This window comes from Phlebotomus argentipes, unplaced genomic scaffold (genome assembly GCF_947086385.1).
Source record: "Phlebotomus argentipes unplaced genomic scaffold, Phlebotomus argentipes genome assembly scaffold_4, whole genome shotgun sequence".
In the NCBI taxonomy this organism is placed as follows: domain Eukaryota; kingdom Metazoa; phylum Arthropoda; class Insecta; order Diptera; family Psychodidae; genus Phlebotomus; species Phlebotomus argentipes.
In genome coordinates this window covers 11614770-11637801 of record NW_026776174.1, presented here as the reverse complement: position 1 = coordinate 11637801, position 23032 = coordinate 11614770, and the positions used below count along the sequence as shown (strand labels likewise).

Below are 23032 nucleotides of genomic sequence, written 5' to 3'. Positions count from 1 at the left end.
GTTGGGACTCTGGAAATTGCGCTCTTGGAAGTGTCGCCATGGAAGCACACTCGATGGAAAATGGAAATGGCTTTCCAATTCATTCCCACTCCATTTGTCAGTGAGTTTCTTTGACGTTTGTACTACTTTTTCATTGGGATCAATTTTCAGCTCGAAAATTCACGAAAATCGCTGCTGTGCGGCGCTTGCCAAGTGTGAAAAGTGCATAAAAGTGGACATTGAGTGGACACAAGTGGATGTGCAGTGTTATTGGAGGTGCAGGACGCGGTGCGAACGGATTTAAGGTGAGATCTCAATGGCTGGTTACTCTCATTTGCGCTCCGCTGCCGTCCGCAGGGCTCTGCGAGAGGTGTGCTGAGGTGTGAATTGCCTGGCAAACGACACCCAGGAGTGCGGCTGAAGGGCAGGTGTGCCGGGGTGAATTGGCAAACACGGTTGAGTTGCTGTGAAAATTGGGGCAAAATAGTGGTTTTGTGTGCGTGTGTGTGCGTGTGTGTTTATTGTCATCGGAACGCCTTATCGCGGGGCTCGCGATCGCGGGGCGAAGGAGAGGAAGTGGCCGAGTCATGAGTCCTTCAAGTGCACCTTGCCTTCATTGAGAATATTGTAATTGAGTGTGAAGCGAAGAGAGTTGCATTTTCTACCTGGCGAGTCACCTAATGAGCAATCCCAATCTCTCGGGTCCATTGAGTGCACACCTGGAATGTGCAGAGATCAGTTCAGCATCCGTGGGTGGACGTGCGTTGATCTCTATTGAGTGGTGCTGCCAAGTTCGCGCGCGAATCGAATTCGGTTCCAATTCAGGAGCTCTCCAAATTGCCTCTTTGCCCGATGTTTCCAGCATTTTCTGCTCTCGCGTATTTACATAAACGTAAACACTGGGAGCTGAATGCATTTTTATACACAAAATGTGTGGAATGCGGCACCACAGGGCGACCCGCACAGCAGCCGCGCTCTTGGCGAAGACTCGTCATCTCTAAGAAGCGGACACACCCTGTCGTATCCTTGTCAAAGTCGGAGTTCACTCTCTTTTTTCTCTGCACCTCTATCGTGTGGTTAATCTTCACCTCAGACGCTCATTCTCGTTGTGTTTTCTGCCCCTTCTTCACTCTCCTAAGCGTCCAACACATGATCAGCGATCAATTGTGTGCTCGCACAATTGGCTCCCTGTCTTTTCTCTCACCCTCTTCCACCTCAGCCGCCCATTTCGGTCATCTCGGCTTGAGCGACAGACTCTCACTCGATATTTTTAGCATACTTCACGAAATTCACTCCATTTCTGCGCAATTACACTGTTTTCAGGGCACCTCGAATGCCCATTTCAAAAAAATTAATTGAATTTTATTTTTGGAAGTCAACTGATGTTTCTTGCTCAACCTCGACTTCTATTGCACACTTCCTTCTGGATAATCTGGTCTAGAGTTGTGCGCTTCATCGACGCCTTGCGACATCCTAAGACGAAGAATTTGAATAGAATGCGTTGGATGTAAAATTTGCTAGAAATTGTGGCTAATTTATGTCAGTTATTCCGTTTTTGGCTGTGCATAAATCATTCTCTAAGGATATTCCAATCTGTGTGTAATTTCCTCGAATTGCTCTGCCACCAGCGTTGGTATTGATTTCGCATTTCAACCAAGTCAAGAGTATCTTAATGTCGCGACCTGGATATTTTTTTGCTGACAAATCTCATGCATGATAGGCAAAACTTTCCTCGGAAATGGCAGAGAGGAGAAAAATGGACTGCCAATAGGTTGTAATTAATTGGGCAAAGATAAAAGAGTGGAATGAATGGAGGAGAATTCCAGTGTCGGAGAGTCACAAGTCGGTGCGGAAGCGGAAATTGAGACGAATGGTGTGCCGGGAAGAATTGCAGTGTGTTCAATTTCCTCAGAGTGGCGTGAATAAAAGGGTGCATAGAAATGTAAATATGGGAGTGAAGAAGAAGAGTTAAAGGAGAAGAATGAGAGAGAGAAAACAGGGATGTTTGCTTGCCACCAGGCATTAAATGCCTGGCCGTGTGTATCAAGTGGTTCTCTTCATTGTCATCTCCCCGAAAGTGTTTGGAATTTTGATTACATCTCCGCATAGCGTGTCCCTGCGTCTTGTTTTCTTTGCAATCTCCGCGCGCGCGAGAGTGTGTGTCTGTTTGGGATCTGGAGAGACGCGGTGACGAGTTGAAAATAAACGGGTTTGCAGTGTGTGATTGCTGGCTCTTTCGCGGTTGACGACGTCAGAGTGGTCGAATATTTGGGGGCTGCATGGCGAGGAGTCTCTGAGTGGTGGCAGAGACGAGAGGCCATTGAGGAGAAACCGATACATTAGTCGTAAAAGATATCTCCAGCAATTCACTTCGTATCGCGCGCTTCTTTCCTCCCGAAAAATAACAGAACAGAAGAGAAAAGATAGTGTGTGTGCCTGAAATACCATCATCTCTGGTGCTTTGCTCTCCTCATATCTCTGGTCGTTTGTCTCCGAAATGGGAGCGGAAAATAGTATCGAATAATGATGATTACTGGTGGAAATTTAGTACTTCAGTTTGTCGAGATAGACTGGCTCTCTTTCTAAGTGTTATTGAAAGTGAAAATTCCTTGGGAACCATTCAGTGATTGGAATCCATGAGTTTGCTATCCTATGACCTTTGCTTATGCTAATGAATTATCTCACTTTTTGTCCAATACTTTTTGGCCGGTGTAGAATTAAAAACACATATTTGGTTAGTCAGAGTGATTACAACATATCTCCTCTTACACCATCTCATCATCAAATTCATCCTTCTCGCGTATGTTAAACAATGATTTTTTTGTGATGTTATGTGTGAAGATTTCACTGCAGTGAACTGAAAGATCTTCTGGGCTTGAGTTGAGTTGAGTTGTGAAAGCTGTGCGAATTTGCAAAGAGAGGACGAGGAGTATAATTGTGAGTTATGGTGACAACAATTAAGATAACATGCGACGGTGTGTGCATTCAATCAAATTCTTACCTAACGAATTTGCACTTGAGTGGCGACGTGCGGAACGGCGCGAAGGAGAGTGACAATTGTCCAGTGACCCGAGTGAGTGCGGTCAAGAGTGTGGATCAGATTGACACGCCGCGGAAGGGCCGCGCGAACTTTCCGCCGAAAGCGCATGTGTACTTTGTGAGGAGGCTGTCGATAGTTGCGGGCGAAGATTTCGCCCAGAGAGTGATCAAGGAGTCGCCAGACGCACCAGCAGCGCCTCCAAATCTTGGTCAGTAGGTCTTGGTGGACTTCTGCCACTTCACTTGGATGCTGAATTAACATTTCGATCTCTATGCATTGGCAAAGCACACACACAATTCATCATAAACGCCGGCTCACTTTTAATCGCCACTCAATTGATTTCTTCGGCCAGACAACACGAGAAATTTCTCTTTTCAGTCACTGTTTCATTTTCATGCGTGAATTTGCCTTTTTTACGTGCCACCGATCTCTTGTTTTATTACTTTCCCCCACAATGGGATTAGCATGTGTTGATGAAAATGATAGTTCTCTAAATATTGGCTCTCAATGCTGCTCACCATTGAGTGAATTACAGTGATCGCACTCTTCCTCACTCGCCGCGAGATGGAAATCATCGCGCAGTCAAGGCGAAATGAGTTGAAATATGATCAACTTTTTGGTGTCTCTCTCTCTCGAAAAATCGAGGTGAATCACTCGAGATGAATATTCACAATGTGTTTTTTTTTGGTTGTTCGTGCACAAGTGCTGATAATTTCTCATTACAAAAACTAATTGCTCAATAGAGAGTTAGAAGATGACTTCTGCCGTTCCTCGGAATGCATTATGCATTCACATTTGGGAGGAAAGTTTGAATTGAGGAGAGAAATGCTTTCATTTGCCTAGTTTTATTTTTCGCCAATGTCGAGTTATACTCCTGAAATGAAGATTAATGGCGGCTGTTTTGCCTTTTCCTCGCTCTTGATGTGCGCGAATGATAAAATTAAATTAGGTGGTTACTTTTTGATTTTGCTAATTTGCAGCCATAAATACACAATTGTTTTACAGTAGTCGCTATATTGCGCTCTTTCACAAGGAGTAAAAGAAGATTAATTGAAGAGTTTTGTATTTCTTCACCAAATATGGTATTCTGACAGCGGTTTTGGACAGTAATTTCACCTTTCTTGCGATTTTTAAACGTTTTCTCAAGGAAATATTGCTGAATATTCCTGATTTTAGCGCTTTTCAAGCTTATATCTGAACTTCTTGAATGATAACGTCAAAGTTTGAGTTTAATTTCCACTTTTAAGGCATTTTATGGACTTGTGTTTGAGGGAGAAATTAATTTCCGTAACGAATAAATACTAATTATATCATCAAGCATAGCACTTTCTTACATTATTAATAAACTTCTCCGAAATTGGATCTCTCCGCGAGCACATAAATCAAACACGTGAATTCTACACGCCATTCTGTATTCATCCCATTGAATCCATATTCATCATCCAGACCCAACATAATTATGTGGAAACTGGCCATAAAGTAGAACTGTGCGTGGTTCAGCTCGCAGCAGGTGAAGCTCAATTTGAAAACATCAATGGAATGCCACTTTCCTGGATAGAGCGATTAATTGTAAATGGCTGTACAGGCTCTGCATAGTCTCCTATGCACAGTGGAAATTGCATGGCATGTACAAAGAAGCCAATGTTGTATAATTTGTACCAATGTATCACCCGTGTGATAATTTTACTGTCGTAGTTTTTCACATGTTTTCACCTATAATTTACAATAGTCGTGGATAACATTTATTTTTTTGTGTGTCACTTTACATCGTAAGGTTTTTTTCACTATGAACCACCACAAATAGCCTACAGTTTTATTTCCGGACAGAGACGCTATTACGACACTTTAGCATGAAGTCATGCTGCTTTTGATTGTATATCAAATGGAATGAAATAAATTCCATCGCAGAGAGTACAAAAGATATGTGACAAAACCTGTGCAGATCATTTTGATTGACTTGTATCACCAGATGATATACAATTTTGAATTAAAATGCCCATTTGAGGAATGACAATTTGAGTGAAATATTCATGAATTGCAGACCCAAATTTTGTGCTTATCTAAAAAAATAAATGTATATTTGAGAGACACAATTCCCGGGTGAATTCCCACAAGTGTTGTGTGGCCAAGACAAAAGGGGCATTAAAAGTAAAAGTTTGGCACAAAGAGATTTTAATGTGTCGGAGAAGTATGAACTCCTCCTCATCAAGTCACACTTTGAGGGCACACAGAGTGGCAGAAAGTGAGAAAAAGACGCTCTTTTGCAACTATTGTCAATGGGATTCAGAAAATCCTACATTTTTTTTCTATTTAGTATGTGTGATTTTTATTGCACAAAATTCACACTCGCACAAAGTGAGCATCTCATTTGCGGGCATTTTTGCGAGGCTGAAGGTCCCCAAATTTATGATTAAATTAATGGTCATATTGTGTATTTTTGTCCATAGCGACACTGTTGTTCGTGCATTTTCTGTTCTTCGCATTAACATTACTCCTCTTCAGCCTCTGTTTGCCCATTGTGGCTGTTTGTCTCTCTCGCACTGTCCAAACTTTAAATAATAATTATATAAACACACAAGCGCGAGGAGAATCCACTTATTTGAATGAATTTTTGATAATTGACTGACTCACACATGGCATTATCTCAATATAAAGCTGTAGCCGTGATGAAACAACCTGCTTAGCGCTGACTTTATTATAAGTTATGCAGTAAAAACGGCCGTCGTTTTGCTGTGGGATGATCCTTCAGAGGCCGAGAGGAAAGCCCATTTGGATGATTGCATTGGAAAAGTCATACTTTTCAATGTGTGTAACTAAATAACCCTTATGCTGGGCAGATAGCAGTCGTTCCCTTGAGTTTCTCATTTCGAACAAGTACAGCTTTCAGACACACAAGTGCTTCATTAGTATTCTGTCCTCCTCGGCGCAGTGTATTTAAATTTTTCCGCAGTTTATCGTGGGGAAGTGACACTTTAGAGTTGAACATGCAACCTGAAGAACCCTTTCTCAGCCAAAGTGTGCTGCTCGACGGAACCTCGAGACGAAGTGTTCGAGCAGCAATTGAGAAGGAAAGTGAATTGAAAATTGAGTAAATACAGTGACTTTTCACAAAAATGGTGAGATGAAAATAAGAAAAAATACTGAACTCGCAGGGATTTGTTGTGTATTCAACAGATAATTAAACATTTAGTGCCTTCTTTCTTCTTTTTACTTGTCAGTAAATTAAACCTAATAAGACAGGGTTTTAATTGATGTTTTCCCTTCAATTTGAAATGCATGAAATAATGAGCGAAACACACCATTCCTCTGTAAACTATACAGTCGTCTTTTGGATAAACTGAAGATCTGGTTAAACGGAGACACCAATATGTGAAGTACTGTCTTAAGAATGGGAGGAAATTGCGCAACAACCGCAACAGTGATTCATAGAGTCTATCAAGAGAGTGCACATAAAATGACTGTGTAATTTAATCATCAACTGCCCATAATTTCGAACAGCTTCCAAATTAATAGATTGGCTGCTTTTTTCACCAATTTTGCCAGTCATTTTCACGTGGTTTTTGTGACTCACGAGAAGAAGTTTCCGACCGCCAATTTATTATAGGTGAATTTGAGGTTTATTCCTCTTTCCATCCTCTTTTTCGCCATTGTTCTCTTGCGCACAGACTTTGCGAATTATGCTAAGTTCTGGCTGTGTTGCTAATTTGTGGGAAAGTCAAACAGAAGTGCGATTGAGGTTCAATTAAATCACTCTTCTTGCTTGATGAAATACTTATTTTGAAGCAGAAGTTGAACATGTGTGTGCATAATTTGATTTCCTGCCGCTTATCGTTAGATCGCCTCGAAAAAAGTTAATTGATGGTGTTTCTTTTGGGAGGGATTTAAATCGATTTCGAGTCTAAAATCTGTGCTGAGTTGAATGGCGGAGTGAAACTGTTGCATTTTGCATTGCTCTCTTACACGTTTGACCTATAAAGTGGCACGTTGGTGTCACTCGATAAAAAATAACATCAATTGTCACTGGTCGTGCGCTGTTCAGGTAGAAATGTGCAATCGCCAGAGTTGAAGTTCCATTTTCAATTAAAATTTCATTTCGATTTGTGTGCGTTCAATTAATACGATTTAAGTCAGTGCTCGGCAGCATCTGGACCGAAATTCATTCGATTCCAGTGTTATTTTTCTAGTGAAGAAGCCTTGCTGAGAATTCAGCCTCTACAGAAAATACTTCCTGCTTGAATTGTGTGTGTAGTTTATTGAATTTTCCTCATTTTCCTATCGGCATCACTTAACAAATGTGCACTTGAGGTGAAGTGCAGAGAGAGAGAGGGAGGAGTTATGATAAATGCACAGGAAACTTTTATTTCTTAAACACCCGAGAGATGCCTATTTCCGTTTCAATTGCTTGAGAAATTGATGACTTTACTGGCAATCTTTCGAGCGGAGTGGGAAAAATGTGGGTATTTGTTTACAATTTGTATATTGTTTATGGCGATGAGGAAAGTCGCAATTCATAGTTTCCAAAGGCAATTGTGTATGCGTGAGCTTGACATTGAACCGACAATTTACTTATACGTTATTCATAAATTCAATTATTTGTACATTGAGACATTGTATGTATGAATATGACTGGCGAATGTTGCGTACATTGTCTTGCCAGCGATGGTGAATATTTGATTGTTTTCACTTCGCGCTCATCTTGCGAGCGGACAGAGAAGGAGAGGTATTCTCGATACTTGCTCTCTCTGCGGATGATTCACTTTGGCAGTGGAGTGTTTGTGTTTTATGAGGCATGAGTCAAAATGTTAAAGTGCAGAAATGAGCGTATGAAAATCGCTGATTTGCCCGTAATTGAGCACTGCGTGCTTCTTCATTAATTAACCGTGATTAATGTGTGCCTCCCACACTTTGTCCCTCTTTCTCACTCTTTGCAGATGGAGATCTGAAGCGACGACGATCGGATAGGAAGCAGATAGTGGCACGAAGGAATTCCAGTGGAGCGACTGAGCTGGTCGTAATGAATAGTCACGCGACAGCACTGAATTTGCAGTCATCTGGCCAAACAGCTGTTGTCGGTCACCATCGTGGTTTCTCTCAGGTTTCAGCCGGCTCTGGCGGCGGCTCCACATCGGGCGACTGTCCATGGTTTATGGCGGCTCATCAGATGCCACCGACAGCACCACTGCGCCAGCACAAGCGTCCAGCTCCCCAACCGGGTGTCATTCTCCACAGTCAGCCGCAGCCGAACGCCACCAAGCATCTTCCGCAGATGTCAAATCCTCCGCCTCAGGTGCCGCCACACTCGAATGTGGTAAGATTGCTCGAAATCTCGGTCTTGCGCCACCCACAGTCTGGCTAATTGCCCTCTTCCTGTGCCTGTTTTCAGCAACAGAATCAAAACCCCATTCACCTAACCAATCACTTGCACGCAAATCAGCAAATAACAGCGGCCTCGAATGCAGCCCACTCGCCCAAGTCACCGAATCTCCAGCCCATGCATCCGCACCAGACAATTCCACCGCCATCGAGCGCCTCCTTGGCCGCGTCGAATCTCATGTCAACGTCTCTCAACAGTGTGCAGTTGACGAGCCAAATAGCCGGCAATGGAGCGCCGCCGCCCAATCACCTGTCCGGCCTGGCTGTGCTGACGGCGTCGGGTGCCCCGGCGCCCATGTCCATGTCCTCGTCGCACAGCGGCATCGTGTTCGACAAGGCGAGCGCCTCCACGTGGAACAGCGCATCTTCACTGTCGCCCACGGTGCCATCGAATCAGAAAAAGTGTGAAGTGAAATTGAATGCAATGCCGTGAGTATTTATCTACGCACGCTTTTCCGTTCCCAATCAAATCACACAGTTTGCACGAGAAATTGAATATCCGCAACACTGGAAATATTGCAGGAATTCAATTGAATTTCACAGCTTGAAATGAAATTTGCCAGTCGGATTTGTTTGGGAATTTGAAAATACTCTTCTCGGAAAATACAAAGACGTATCGATAAATATATAAATAGATGAAATATGAGCGATAGTGTTGGGAGTTGAGTGAATTGGATGTATTTTTCTCATGTACTGACTTGGCATAAAATTAGATTGAAAAATGCTGTAGAAAAATGGAGCAAAATTATCCGGCGCCATTTACATGGAGAAAAGTGGGTGGAAGTGAAATTAACGAAGTCTTAGAACTTGATTTTAAGACGTGCACTAAATCTTGAATACTTTTATCGTGTGATATCTCATTGAAAGCACTTTTATGCCTTAGAAATTGATGAGATTCTATTGTTCGACTCCCTTCTAGACTAATATTATGCAAACAATATTCAGTAATTAAGAGTTGAGATGGCAGCAAAATTGGACAATAAAATCGCGAGTGGACAGTTTTCATAGCTTTCCGACTTGGCGGTTATTGTCGGAATTAAAAGTGAAGGCTTTTTTGGCATGTTAGCATGACGAGTGGAGGAGAGACACTATCTCACAAATGACTCACTGATTACTAAATTTGCCATTAATGTAATTTTTCCTCGACATGAGAGCTTTCAATTTGCATCATCAACTCGGTAAATCAGAGAGTGAAGTCAATGTAACGGCCATTAAGACGACATGGGCAGTAAAGTGTGGCATTATATAAGGTTGCGGATTGAAATGGAGAGACAATTTGTGAGTGTTACGATTGATTTTCACTTTGGGCGCGCGCTCGAACGTGTGTGGAGGAGGGAAGTTATGATATATTATCGTTATCAGGTGATGAATGGAAACGACACGCATTTGACGTGGAGAGAAATTCGATGGGCAGAGAGAAATGAAAGTGGCTGTGATGCACTTTTGGCCCTTTTTTGCGCGAGTTTCCGCGGTGTTGATTGATTGGGAGGAATAGAGTGAAATGGACGTCAGCACTTTCGTTGATTGTGATGTTTTCACTGACTATTGCAGATGGTTCCACGGGAGCATAACGAGAGATGAAGCGGAACACTTGCTGCAGCCACGCGAGGACGGGCTGTTTCTCGTGCGGGAGTCGACAAATTTCCCCGGTGACTACACACTGTGTGTGTGCTTCCAGGGAAAAGTGGAGCACTATCGCGTGAAGTATTTGGAGAACAAGCTGACAATAGATGATGAGGAGTACTTTGAGAATCTGGGTCAACTGGTGCAGCACTACGAGAAGGACGCCGACGGGCTGTGTACGCAGCTGATAAAGTGTCTGCCGAAGAAGGGCAAGCAGGAGTTCTGCATCAACTCCAAGGACTTCCTCGACAAGGGCTGGGTTTATCCGGAGAGTGACATTCAGCTGCGCGAGAGCATAGGGAAGGGGGAGTTCGGCGACGTGAAGCTGGGCCTGCTGCGGGGCGAGAAGGTGGCCGTGAAGATGCTGAAAGACGATGGAGCTGCTCAGAAATTCCTGGCGGAGGCCTCAGTTATGACGTAAGCACAATTTCTGGAATGATGATCTCATCCGCAATGCAAATGTGTGTGTCGCTGCTTTCAGAACGCTGGAGCATGAGAATCTCGTGAAATTCATCGGCCTGGTATTCACCAACAAGCACATATATCTCGTGACGGAGTACATGAGCAAGGGATCTTTGGTGGACTATCTCCGTTCGCGGGGTCGACAGCACATTACGCGGAAAGATCAAATTAATTTCGCATTGTGAGTATCTCTTTTGGCAGAGGCCTTATTGGTCTCGACGACGAGGCCGATGATCTCTCGGCGATGGCTGTGCAATTTGGCATGGGATCCTAATTGTTTTCCGTGTGCCTCTTTCAGCGACACATGCTCGGGAATGGAGTACTTGGAGTGCAAGAAAGTGGTCCATCGCGATTTGGCGGCCCGAAATGTGTTGATTTCGGAGAACTGTGTGGCCAAAGTGTCTGATTTTGGATTAGCACGTGAGGAGTGCTACAATCTCGACGTTGGCAAGCTGCCAATTAAGTGGACAGCGCCAGAGGCACTAAAAGGAGGGGTGAGTGTTATTTTCTCCACCCAATATTCTTCCTCATAATAAACTCTCGTGTGTATCTTTTCATGTCACGTAGCGATTCTCCAACAAATCCGATATGTGGAGTTTTGGGATACTTCTCTGGGAAATTTATTCATTTGGACGAGTTCCATACCCGAGAATTGTGAGTATAATGCATAATGATGGTGAGTGAGTGTGACTAACAAATCCACTGTCTGCAGCCACTGGCGGACGTCGTGAAGCACGTGGAGGTTGGCTACAAGATGGAAGCCCCAGAAGGTTGCCCACCGGAGATTTACGAGATGATGCGTCAAGCGTGGGACCTGAATCCGACAAGGCGACCAAATTTTGGGGACTTGAAGGTGAAATTGCTTCAATTGAAGAATGCCACCACGTGAATGTCTACTTTGATAAGCTCTTATCCATCTGCAAACTGTGCAGACACGATTGAATGTCTGGCGGTGTGAATTGTATTCAGTTTGGCCGTCGACACGGAGAAATTTTCAGTCTGTGGAGGAGCAAAAGAGTGAAATCTGTGCCACGATTTTTTTTTTAATTTTCTTCACGCTGTTTTGTTTGCACACTGTAAATCAATTGCAAGACAATATGCAGACCGGCTCTAAAAAAATATATTCATGTTTGCGGAGAAGTGCAGAAAATCAAGGAAGGAATTGACAATCACATAATCTCTGTTTAATCCATCTTTTACTTGACAGACAAGTTTTGATGTTCGTTGCAACATTTATGTCTCATAATCTCTGCGTTATCACACTGTTAAGAGGGTGTTTTGAAAGACGTTTTAATTAATTCAGGTGAAATTTTCTAATTGCCTCCAATTATCTCGTGGCGAATTGAAGGAGAAGCAAAAAAGCTATGCAAAACTTGTGCTGCAGATCAATATGAAAGTGGAATTCACGGCAATAGATGAGTTAATCGTGTTATTAAGACATTATACAGTAAAAAAGATGGCAAAATTATTCATAATCACAGCGCGTGGTGTGGCAGGAATGATGAGAAATTATTCAAGTACTGACATCTCTCCCTATATTTATATTTACTATTTAGTAATATAATATGATATTCATATTTGTAACTAATATATACAACTTAACACGGAGAATAGAAAGGAACATTACAAAAAAGGAAGAGTAGGAAAAGAGAGTAATCATTAGAGGTATTATAGATTGTAATTCATGAAGTAATGTTTTAGTGCAGAATATGATGAAATATTTTTTAGACGATCATATAGAGAAATAGAGTCACTGCAAATTGTGTGTTTGGGTCCCACAAAAGAGTTCAAAGAGGCAACAAACAGCTCGAATTACATGTTTATTTTATTATTTTACACAATCACCACAGAAATTAAACCGAAAATCATTTAATGCAAATATTCTGGATATATTCGCAGTGAGAAAAATGATGGTTTTGTGCACAAATTGCATGTAAATAGACGTCACACGATGAATACTGTCAATGGAAGAATCAAATGATATCAGAAAGAATGAATGGAATCTAATCTCGAAAAGTGTGACAAAATAATCAAATTGTTTTCGTCCAATTTATCAGAACAAACACACAGACAAAATGGCAGAGAGAGAAAGAGTGGATTTTGCAATGTAAATATTGACCTTATGGAGCACTTGTGAAGGAAAGTGCAGAAGAGATGAAATCATGAGCAAAACATTATATCATAAAATACTGTAAATATCAGCATTAATATTAGTGGACAAACTTTTTATTAGTGACTAAAAAGATCATGTTTTTGTAACTGCAATTTATGTAGGATGATAATTTCTATGTTTAGCTAAAGGAAAAGAAAATGTTTCTGTAATGATTAACAAAGTGGCGAAGAGATGATTTTTATGAGGATATAATTTAATCAATTTATGATACATTTGAACCCCTTCCCAAATCTCCAAATTAGAACTTAAATATAAATTATTTATTTTGCTGTCTTCCGTGACGCGATTATGAGGAAAATGAGGTGGAGAAATATATGGTGAAATATTGAATTTTGTGCAATTGACAATTGTGTTTTATATGTGCCGCTCGAGAGCAATATAACCAGTTAAATAGAATTGAAGGTATTCATTTTAGAGGAGATCTGATGGCAAAATTATTACATTTTAAAGTGTAGACGAGAAATTTACTGTAATTCTACAACATGATAAACATAAAATAGAAGTCTTGGCATTTAGAAATTTTTGGGTGTTGAAGAAAAAATGGCAAATAAATTGAGAAAATATAAAGGAAATGTGAACAAAATCGTAGACAAGTAATTTACAGAATAATTCCATGTATAATTTTAGTGTTGATGAGGCAAAATTATTGGAAAAAAGGAAAAAAAAACTTTGATGAAAAATTATGTGAGAAAATCGATGCGTTATAATTGCTTAAAGCAAACTTTTTTTTATAATTTGACTTAGGACAAAATGAGCAGAAAAGAACTACTTAAATAGACGCAAGAGGAGATACTTACATTTACTAAATACAATAATAAAATCTAAATCACATGTTTTATTTTATGATTTCTGTTTAATCTCACAACGCTTTTTCTTTGGTGCGTGAACGAGTGTATCGCACATTAACATTCCTTGGGGAATTAGAACCTTATTTTTTGCAAATTGTTATTGAATTGCGTCAACTTCCTTTTCTTTTGTATTGAATCAAGCAACAACTGAAGGAATGAAATTCATAGTAAACTGAGAAATAAACAATCTCTTGGAAGTAAATTCTGTCACAGAGAGTTTTATTGTCCAACGAATGAGAAGTTATTTTCCATTTCTTTGCGCAGCTTTATCATTTCCTGCGCACTAAGACGCCTTAGTGACTCTTCAATCAAGCTTACCGTCGGATTGAACGTGTTAATCCCGAGGTTTTGGTAAGCAGACGTCGGTTGAGCGTTCATGTCGTGAGTTGAAGTCGCTTTATCATAGTGGAAGGGAAAGTTTTCACAGACTTCCATTCTTTCACACTCGGACGCCCTGAAAGGATTTCTTTGCTCATAACTTTTGAACGCCATTAAACTGAAATGTTACTTACAAACTGCGTTGATTTGGTAATAAATAAAGCTGAGGCCCGAAATGTGGCTCCAAAAGAGAGATTCTGGCATCCAAAATTGTCCTCACGTCGAGTTGGTGGACGAGAAAACGCCTATTTTCAATCGTCATCGGCAATGCGCTGCTGTTAAGGATAACATAATCACTACCAACGATTTGGACAAATACATTACTTTGAGGATTTTGCATCTTCACTTAAATTTCTGCAGTCTTCGAATAAAAGCTTTCAGAATGACTGAGATTCACACAAATAAATTGCATTGCTTTGATTTCATGCGACTTTTCTCGCGCCAGAGACAAAAACCGACCAGTAAAAGCGTGCAGCATATGCTTCATGCCATGCTTAACGGTAAAGAATGATATCATCGCCAATGGATCTCTTTCATCACCTGTATTTACAATTTACCCACTCTGACACCCCTTCGGAAGACCCCTAAGCGACGATTGGCGATGCAAGGAGTCAAATTACACAGCGAGCAGGGAAATTCGATGCGACGCGGTGAAAATGGAGCGATTTGAAAGTCACCCTGCAAAGCGCGCCAGTCGTAAAACATGGATTGTAATTGATCCGAAACTGGCAAGAAGTTGTGTGTTGAACACAAATCGCACTTTGAATCATTTTATGAATGAAAATTAACACAATGCGGTATTTGTTTGTTTTTGCAATCAAATTATGTTAATTCCCGTCCATAAATTATCGTCACACAAAACATTATGGGCGCGAGAGGGAGAGACAAGGAGCTTCTTTAAGTGTCTTTTTTCTCCTATTCGCTTGTCTGTTTGGTTGTGTGGCTCTTTTTTATTGCTCCCTGCCATGGAGTGTCATCTTCTGCTTATAATTAATTAAATCACATTGAAAATATACAGAGATTTCGTAGTTTTTTTTTTCACATTTTGCTAATTCTCATGTTTTTGCTACTCTCAGGGGCCAAAAAAGGAAATATACAAGGAGAAAATTATTACCTTTTGTATTCGCGAGACTCTGCAAAATCTGGATTTATCGCTCCCGCGAGATGTTTTTCTCTGGGCGTCGTGAGAGAACCATAAAATAAAAAAGAGGCACAAGATGGCAAGAGGAGATGAATGAAATCTGAGATGGATAAAGAAGAGCTTTTTAGATCTTCAGAGAGAGATTCCTCATCTGCAGACGTCGCACAGATGAAGAAAGAATTGGATAATTCCAGTCAATTGCCATCCAGAGACACACAGAGCCAGTAAATACAAGTTTGAAGGATCGAAGGCGTTCTCGAGTGCTGCAAAAGGCCAAAAGATCACGATGGCAAACTCCACTGATTTACATAATTACACGATTTCAACGCCCAGCTGCATTAATCACGTACATAAAATACATTTTTCACTCCGAATCTCGCGCCACGGAATAATTTGTCAGCTACAAAATTCCCACTACAAGTGTCGGTACATTCTTTGACTCTCTGTGCCCAGAGATCCCACACACTTATTCTATGCCGGAGTCTCCATCGTGTCTGGAGCGTCTCTTCGCGTGGAGCATTAATACCTTTTTTCTGCTCTCGCTCAATGCAATATGAAAACCAATTGGAATGTGTCGCTTTTTCTCTCCATTTTGCGAGCCCGAGAATTCCTCCAGTGCCTCCACTGAGTCGTTATTTGCATCAGCGCTCGAGCACTTTTGGGTTCTTAACACTAGATTCACCGCACATGGAACACATTGGCTTGGAAGTTCATTAGTTTCTGTATTTCTGGGTTGTTTCAGTTGTCAACTATAAAGTGCTTTCAAGGAAGTGTTTAAGGAAACATCCAAACTGATAGCTATTAGACTGACTCGGTTAATCTAGTGTTAAACCCATTGTAATATGAGACACTGTGTATTAAATGACTTATTTGCTCCGGACGCCTCTTGATTCCTTCACTGGTGAAAAAACAAATAAGAGAAAATGAAACGTCTCAAATATTTCGGTGTGATTGCTTGCGTGTTCTCACATTTCAAGCCATCCGAGCGACAAGTTGCTCAAGTGATTTGCTTCCTGATGCGGAGGGAATATGTACATAACATATGTAGTATGCAAAAATTTTCCATTTACTCAATGGCAACTTTTATCTAAATATTATTCTTTCCAGCTATTGCTCATGTCAACAGTGTGGGAGAGGAAAAACACTTGAAAAGACGCAATGAGTTGGTTTATGGATTTCATTATCAATTACGGAATCACTAATCATTCATACTATACTTTTATGTTTGATTGCTAATAAGCAACTTTTATGACTGTATTTCCTTCCTCGCGCGCCGTCTCGAGTTGACAACAGAATAATACTGTATGAATATTTCAGGTAATTTTAATTGCCGTGTAAAAAACTATTTAGCAAACACTCATTTAAATTATGTTATGATACTTGACACACTGGTTGGATTTTTTTCTGGGCATCGCAGCTTGAAAAAATATGCTTGATCTGCGTGATTTCGGGGAGAAGAATTCGCAAACATGGCCAACAGTCGAGGGATGGAGGGAATGGACAAAACGTGCCTAAAACATACATACAATCCTCTCACATAACAAATTAATTTGTTTGTCAGCGCTCGCAAAAAATGTTGCCGCTGAGAAGATGGAGTTTATAGGGAGAGGATTAAAGAAAAAAAAGCCTCTGTAATCTCTTCCATTCATATTCCTACGCTATTTGTATATTTCAATGTATGATAATTTATGTAGGAAAGATGTAAATTAATAATAAACGCCCATCGTCACATTCATTCATGTGATGCAGAAGACTTTCGTCGAGACAATAATGCCATTGATGTGTTTGTATTAATTTAGAAGCACATAAAATGCCTGTAATTCTTCAAGTAGCAAAGAATTGATAGCGGCTTTCTTTGGGTCAAATGATCTTTTTAGCTCCTCCCACACGAAAGCCCCGCCCAATTGAATAGATTTTTCTTGAAAACAGTCATGTTTCTAGCATATCAAAGCTCTGATCTAATAGATAATATTAGAAGAGAAATACAGACATTTTGCTAATTCAATTCTGAAAATTAACACTATCGTGACGCGCTAATTTCCGAATAACATATTCGATTTATTTATTTTTTTAATACAGACATAATTGAATTCCTCTCTTCATTTAATTGTGTGCCTCTGAGAAATATTTTTGATAGCTTGTTTTTTCTCGTTGGCTGAATAAATACAGATCATTTAATCGATCTGTGATGTTTGGGAGAAGTTGATTTTGATAACAAGAGAATTTCCAGTGAAATCTGCGCGATTCCATGCGACGTTCTCGAGAGTGTTCGCGAAATTCGTGTGAATTTCATCAGATGACGATCGCGGTGAGGATGAGCTGAGATGTTGTGAGGGGAAAGGGGCTAAAGTACACCTTGACATTTTGAATTTGTGATGGACGAAATCTCATATTTCCTTAATTAGGAGTTTAATCATCGATTTTTGTTTACACACCGGAGAGTAAAATACATAAAATATGGGAATGACTGCGGCGAAAATTGGTGTGTCTGGCCATATGGCATGGGATTTGAGGTGCGCGCTCTTGTATAGGTTCACACGATCACGATTCGCAATCGAACCAGTCGTTAATCTCTCCCAGGCAGAATCTCAAGTGTGAGACATTCATTCATCCGCAAGAAGGTGAATATCAATTGGAGAGCTCGCGAATCGCGGCTTTTTTCCTCTCTTCGGCCACAAATGACTCATCGCATGGGTTCTCTGGTGTGATCTTCTGACCGACAAACTCGTTTTTTCGTCTCCAGATCGCGCGCCTCACCCAGAGAGAAAGAGCAAAGATATTGGGAAAAGATCATCCGCGATCACTTGTATTCGCACAATGCGGGAGAATTGGCAGAAAAACAGTCAAATGAACTCTTCCTTTGCCCAGGAAATTAAACTCCAGCTCAATTTTCAGCCAATTGACTTTTAATCTCTTCAGATCAACAATCGCTGGATCTTGATTTTGGTGATTTTTATATATTGGATTGAGGTGTGTCCGACTTTAGAGCCAATTTGCCCATTTTATGCTTTTATTTCTCCCTCACTGTTGTGCGGCACAATTCGTAAATTTCCTATTTTTATGTGCACATCGATAGCCATGAAAATGACATCAAACACCCAGAATTCACTGCATCAGTCTTAGATCATGATCCGAAAAAGGATGAATGCGATATTTGGCAATAAGGCAAAGATCACAAGAACAATGATTTTATTGATCTTGTGCTCTTTTTCAGTTTCTCTCGCTCAATAGCCTTGATATGGAAAATTGTGTGCTTGAAACTATTCAATTTCATCCTTTCTGGATGATCACGCACTGTGTGAAATTATCATTCCTATTCGTGATATCGGGAGTTGTCAAATGATAGAATACCGCGCAGCGAGATTTATTCACCATGTGATCTCACTAATTACAAGAATTGACACCTGACAATTATCGCATGCAGATCGCGAGGAATTAATGTCTCTTTTAAAGCCAACAGCCATCGTAAATACACATGAGATTGATCTTTATGGCTCTATGACGGTGTCGGAGCTAATTAAATTTATTGTGGGATTAATTCTTCTCAGCAATGTTAATTTCCCTTGAGACACACGATCGAAAATGCAATTTTTCATTCCCTCCCATATGGAATAATATCGCAAGAATGTCTTGTGCTGTCATAATTTATTGGGAAATGCAAAAATCATGCAAAATTGCGTCGTGTCGTTCTAGAGGTCTGCGTATTATGCGCGCCCACCTCAAAAGATGCCGCGCATCTTCGGCCGCGATAGCAGATAAAATATTTAATTAGAAAATGAATTATATATTAAGGAATGACTAATCGATTGAGTCATCCGGCTTTTAGCGCTGCCATCGTAAAAAAAGAACTGTGCGAAAGATCGCTGACAGAATGTCTGGTTTTGCGTTTAAATTATTTACTTTTGAACATCGAATGGAAAAGACAAAAAGGCACCAAAAAGTGTATATTTCAGCTCAAATCCCAATGGCCTCTTGTATGTATACGATTTTTTTTCTTCTCTCAGTTCTACACGAGCCGCGTTTTATTATACTAAACTTATTTATTTTCGCTATTTGCATATGAGATCACAGAGAGAGTTGGTGAAAAGACCAAAAAGAAGCGTCTTAATTGTCCCGCGCTCAGGGAAAAAAATCCACTGCCTATTTTATTGAGTGTATCATCGATTGCGGGGTTTGGCAATCTCTTGCTCGAGTGCCTGTGCTCCTCTTGATCGCCAGCCTCAGCCGCGCAGTGACATGGCGTGAGAGGCGGGAAACCCTCTCGGCGAGTCTCATCGGCGGTTGGAAAAGTTTCGCGAGGGGCCATTAGCATATAAAGCACTTGGGAAGTTTCTGCGATAGAGTCTGCTTCACACACAGGCCATTGAGGCTAATCTTAAATTAAAATAGGTGTGTGGGCCTTTCTGCGTTAATGGATAGATGGAACGGAACACCTTCGTGGTTTCGCGACGAAATCGGCCTTATGTTCATTTTAGGTATTTGCGCTTCGGAGATTCTTTCAGAAATCTATCATAAAGATCGAAGTTTGTAAGGATTTTGATAGGCAAGAGATATTGAAGTGAAGCTATGAAATTTTTAGCACAATATTATGATGAACTCACTTATATTTTTTAATCAATCAAAAATTAAGAACTTTAGCAAGTATGCAAACTTTATCATTTGTGTAAATAAACTGTGAAATTCAATGTGATGTGAAGTGAATTTCTGAAAATTTCATTACTCTTCAATGTTTCCCAATTTTTCACAAGACATCAATTCGGTAGGGGAAATATGTGAAAAGCAAGCGATAAGTGTCTTCGTGTTCGCTATCTCAGAGAGACGAAAATGCAGAGGACGATTTTCTGTGTGAATGAATGCAGATTTTCCCCCTGCAAGCTGTGATTGATAGAAATCACACTGAGAGTATTTCGTCACTTTCTTCTCAAATATTATGCAAAAGCCATCAAGTGCCAGAATGCAAATACTTGTAACATCAAATATTGCACTTTGGTTTATAAATAAACTCACGTTTAACCCAAAACTGATTTGCTGATGCTCTCTTGTGCAAATCTTGGAAATGCGATCAAATCTCGAGATCATATTAAGGATGTTTTCATTCGGAAAAACAGCAATAATCGCTAGAAAAGCGTGTGGTTGAGAATATAGAATACCAACACCGAAAGCCAGTCGCCTCTCTTGAGAGGTATTCGCGAGTGTGTGCGCCACAAACTCAAGAGCTCAAGCGATCGCATTGAGCGATTTAAATCAACAGACACCAGACAGTTGGAGTTGGATCGTCGGCTCGATTGCATCTCTTCTTTTTGCCTCCGCCAAGCAAATCACTGCGAAACTCGCGATCTTCTGGGCCTCGAATGGTTTTTCCAGAGTTGTTGAAAATTGCAAATTCCACCATCTGTGAGTGATCGCCTTTGCAGTGCCACACTAATTGATCCCACTTGTGACTGGTGGAGAGATTTGATGAAAACCCAGTGAACTTCGCCTGGAAAAGTGTATACACGTATTTTTCCAGCGATCGCCAGAATTGATCAGAGACCATAGCGACAAAATGTAAGATTGATGTGTATTCTCTCTCTTTCCACGGTTCTGTACTTGCTCAATGTATGTTTTAATGTTTATTTAATTGAATACCGAGTTGCATTTCAATGATCTTTTCGTGCTCGCACGGAGACATCCACAAATGTACATATTTATTCAAGGGGAAGTGAAGGAAAAAAGAGGAAAACGAGCGCAAGTGAGAAAGATGAAAAGTATCTTGTCTCGAGCAATAAAGTGATAAAATGCAGCATTTCATGTTTCTCCCCTCAAATTTACCCATAAAATCCCAATAATTCCCGGCCAATGACAGTGAAATTATGTAATTGCGCCAATGAAGGGAGCCTCTTGAAACGAGAGGTGTTAATAATAATTGAGTGACGCGCGAACACAAGAAATTATCTCGCATGGTAAATTGTGTGCAATTTTAATGAAATGTGTAATACAAATATATCACTCACGACAAACGATAAATTAGTTTGAATGCAGAAAAGGTGCTGCGCGAGGTGGAATTTATCGTCATAGCTGAAGATATATTCGCACCTCCGAGACATTATTGTTCAATTAAGCACGAATAGAATCGATTAGAAATTTTCTCTGGCAACTCAATCAACTCCACTTGAGCTGTGCATTTTATTTTACATTGTGCGACTGGGCGCAAAAGTGGGGGATGATTTACGATGATATTTTTATTGTAGATCCGTGCTAAAATAATTGCTATTTTAATTTATTGAATTATTCCTCTCGACATCGCGATAAACACTGAAAATGCTGCCTGAAACACCACTTGTGGGATGATAAAGAGCGGAGGATCGCATGTAATAAATAAATATAGTTGATGGAATTTTGGGTGAAATGAGATATCGAAATAAACATGCTGACATGCAAATAGTTCACTTCCTCTTCTCAAGCACCCAACATCGTTAAGGCATTCCCAATAGAGTGCAAATAGATGGATATTTTTCCTAAAAATCATGTTGAAATTCCCAACTTTTATACTTAATTGCTGGGTGTTGTGATTTTGTGTGGCGCCAACAGAACATTTGTCTTCAATTCACCAATTTCATTTTGCCCTCTCTTCGCCTTCTTCCCATTCTCCAAATACACTTACACACCGTACATCGTGATTATAAATAAAACCAAAATGCAGTAATTAAAAAAAGACAGAGTGGAAAGGAGAAGAGGAAAAAATCCTCACCGTGTAAACGCCCCACTTGATGGCGCCTAAGAACTTTTTCCTCATCTTCCTTCTGCCCACAAAAATTCTCCTCTCAGTTGCTGCTGAATGGATGAAGATAGTGTGGAGGTATTCCGCACAAAATCAACTTCCATTGGCATCAGACTGTGATTTTATAGAGTCTAAGTGGTCAAAATACTTGAAGAATTTGCATATCTCCAGCGAAAAACACTGAAAAATATTATCACAACAATCTTTTTTTGCTCGGCTATCAAAACTCTGTAATAATAAATTGAGATATAGGGCAAATATTTATTCTAGCCCGAGAAAAAAAATCTAAGAATCAATAAACAAATAAGATTATATAATACTTTATCGACATATTGAGTTACAAAAATATTTATCAATTGAATGTTGTTGTAATTATTGCATAAAAAGGTTGAATACTTGGATTGTCATCTAAAATCTTTAGAATTCACAGAACTCTATTTGAAATCTTGAATAAAATGGCAGATAGACCCTAGGAAAACCACAATAAATCTCACACAACTGATGTACATCACAACTCTGAGTTCCCTTCCTTTGGGCATCCCGAGGAGGCTCCTATATATCACGCAAAGTCATCTCGCTCTCGAGGAATTGGCGCCACAGCCTATCGACAATCTCTTGGCGAGGCTCAGTGTTGGAGGCTGCGAAAGGGCAAGATCCTCGGCTCCGCAACCTCGGGAATGGTGATTGAGTGCACAATGCAAGAAGTATTGTTTGCCTCGCATGTGTGCCATTTGGCGCCCCCACGAGACGCGCGCGCGCGCCCCTTTCGCGGAAAGATACGCGATCGCGGCGGAGTTCTGGGAAGAGATTGAGACATTCACGCGTGAGATTTATGTATCTAAAATTAAAAGACGGTGTATATTGCATCTCTTGAGAGTCTCAATGTCTTTCCACACATTTGTAATCTCTCTAGCGCCACTTAATTAAGATCATTTGTTAGTGAGCTCATAAACACGATTGTGAATGTTCAACAGGTGCCCCTTGTTTCTCCAACTCGCATCATCTCTCCCGCCTTCCCATGAGAGTTATGAGTGCCTTGCGACGCACAGAAGACACTTTATGATATCAATTGGAGTGTCGTCGCATTTTTAATGAGTATGAAACATAAATTATTGTGTTTTAGTGGAGATATAGAGGATAAATAAAACATGAGCCTCAAGTAGTTGCTGGTGTAAATGTACACACTAAAGCGCGATGGAAAATTGAATTGTGTGAGAAGTGCAAGGGAGTCACACATTGAAGGAAATACGGTTTA

At 40.5% G+C, this 23032-nt stretch overlaps 3 protein-coding genes across 8 annotated transcripts in view; 2 read left to right on the top strand and 1 right to left on the bottom strand.

The window, feature by feature from the left end:
• The first annotated feature begins 72 nt into the window (after positions 1–72).
• LOC132258867 (tyrosine-protein kinase CSK) lies at positions 73–13694 on the top strand. 4 transcript variants are annotated; one of them, XM_059756386.1, is made up of 8 exons: positions 73–284; positions 7951–8327; positions 8403–8821; positions 9944–10432; positions 10497–10658; positions 10776–10971; positions 11045–11131; positions 11190–13694. In XM_059756386.1, exons 2-8 carry the CDS (start codon positions 8034–8036, stop codon positions 11364–11366), a joined length of 1824 nt encoding a protein of 607 aa, XP_059612369.1. In that variant the 5' UTR covers positions 73–284; positions 7951–8033; the 3' UTR covers positions 11367–13694. The 4 variants fall into 4 exon arrangements, with proteins under 4 accessions (XP_059612369.1, XP_059612367.1, XP_059612368.1 ...); XM_059756384.1 differs by lacking the exon at positions 73–284 and adding an exon at positions 2344–3227; XM_059756385.1 differs by lacking the exon at positions 73–284 and adding an exon at positions 7208–7472.
• Positions 13695–23032, bottom strand: part of LOC132258868 (dual specificity protein phosphatase CDC14C-like) — a 22689-nt gene continuing 13351 nt past the window's right edge. Inside the window, exons 9-10 of the mRNA XM_059756391.1 lie at positions 14011–14148; positions 13695–13952 (exon numbers count right to left, since the gene is read on the bottom strand). Of these exons, the coding sequence (XP_059612374.1) occupies positions 13718–13952; positions 14011–14148 (373 nt within the window). The 3' untranslated portion in view covers positions 13695–13717. The remainder of the gene's footprint in view (positions 13953–14010; positions 14149–23032) is intronic.
• The window catches only part of LOC132258864 (A disintegrin and metalloproteinase with thrombospondin motifs 12), an 11421-nt gene continuing 8672 nt past the window's right edge, over positions 20284–23032 (top strand). For all 3 annotated transcript variants that reach the window (XM_059756379.1, XM_059756377.1, XM_059756378.1), the window contains exon 1: positions 20284–20564. The gene's annotated coding sequence lies outside the window, so the exon portion shown is untranslated. The remainder of the gene's footprint in view (positions 20565–23032) is intronic.

Excerpts from the sequence above, each read along its gene's own strand:
- LOC132258867 (XM_059756384.1), top strand. The coding sequence starts at position 2,924 with ATGGTGACAACAATTAAGATAACATGCGACGGTGTGTGCATTCAATCA. Across the intron at positions 3,228-7,950 it reads AGCAGCGCCTCCAAATCTTG|ATGGAGATCTGAAGCGACGA; the intron begins GTCAGTAGGTCT and ends CACTCTTTGCAG. Across the intron at positions 10,433-10,496 it reads GCGGAGGCCTCAGTTATGAC|AACGCTGGAGCATGAGAATC; the intron begins GTAAGCACAATT and ends CGCTGCTTTCAG.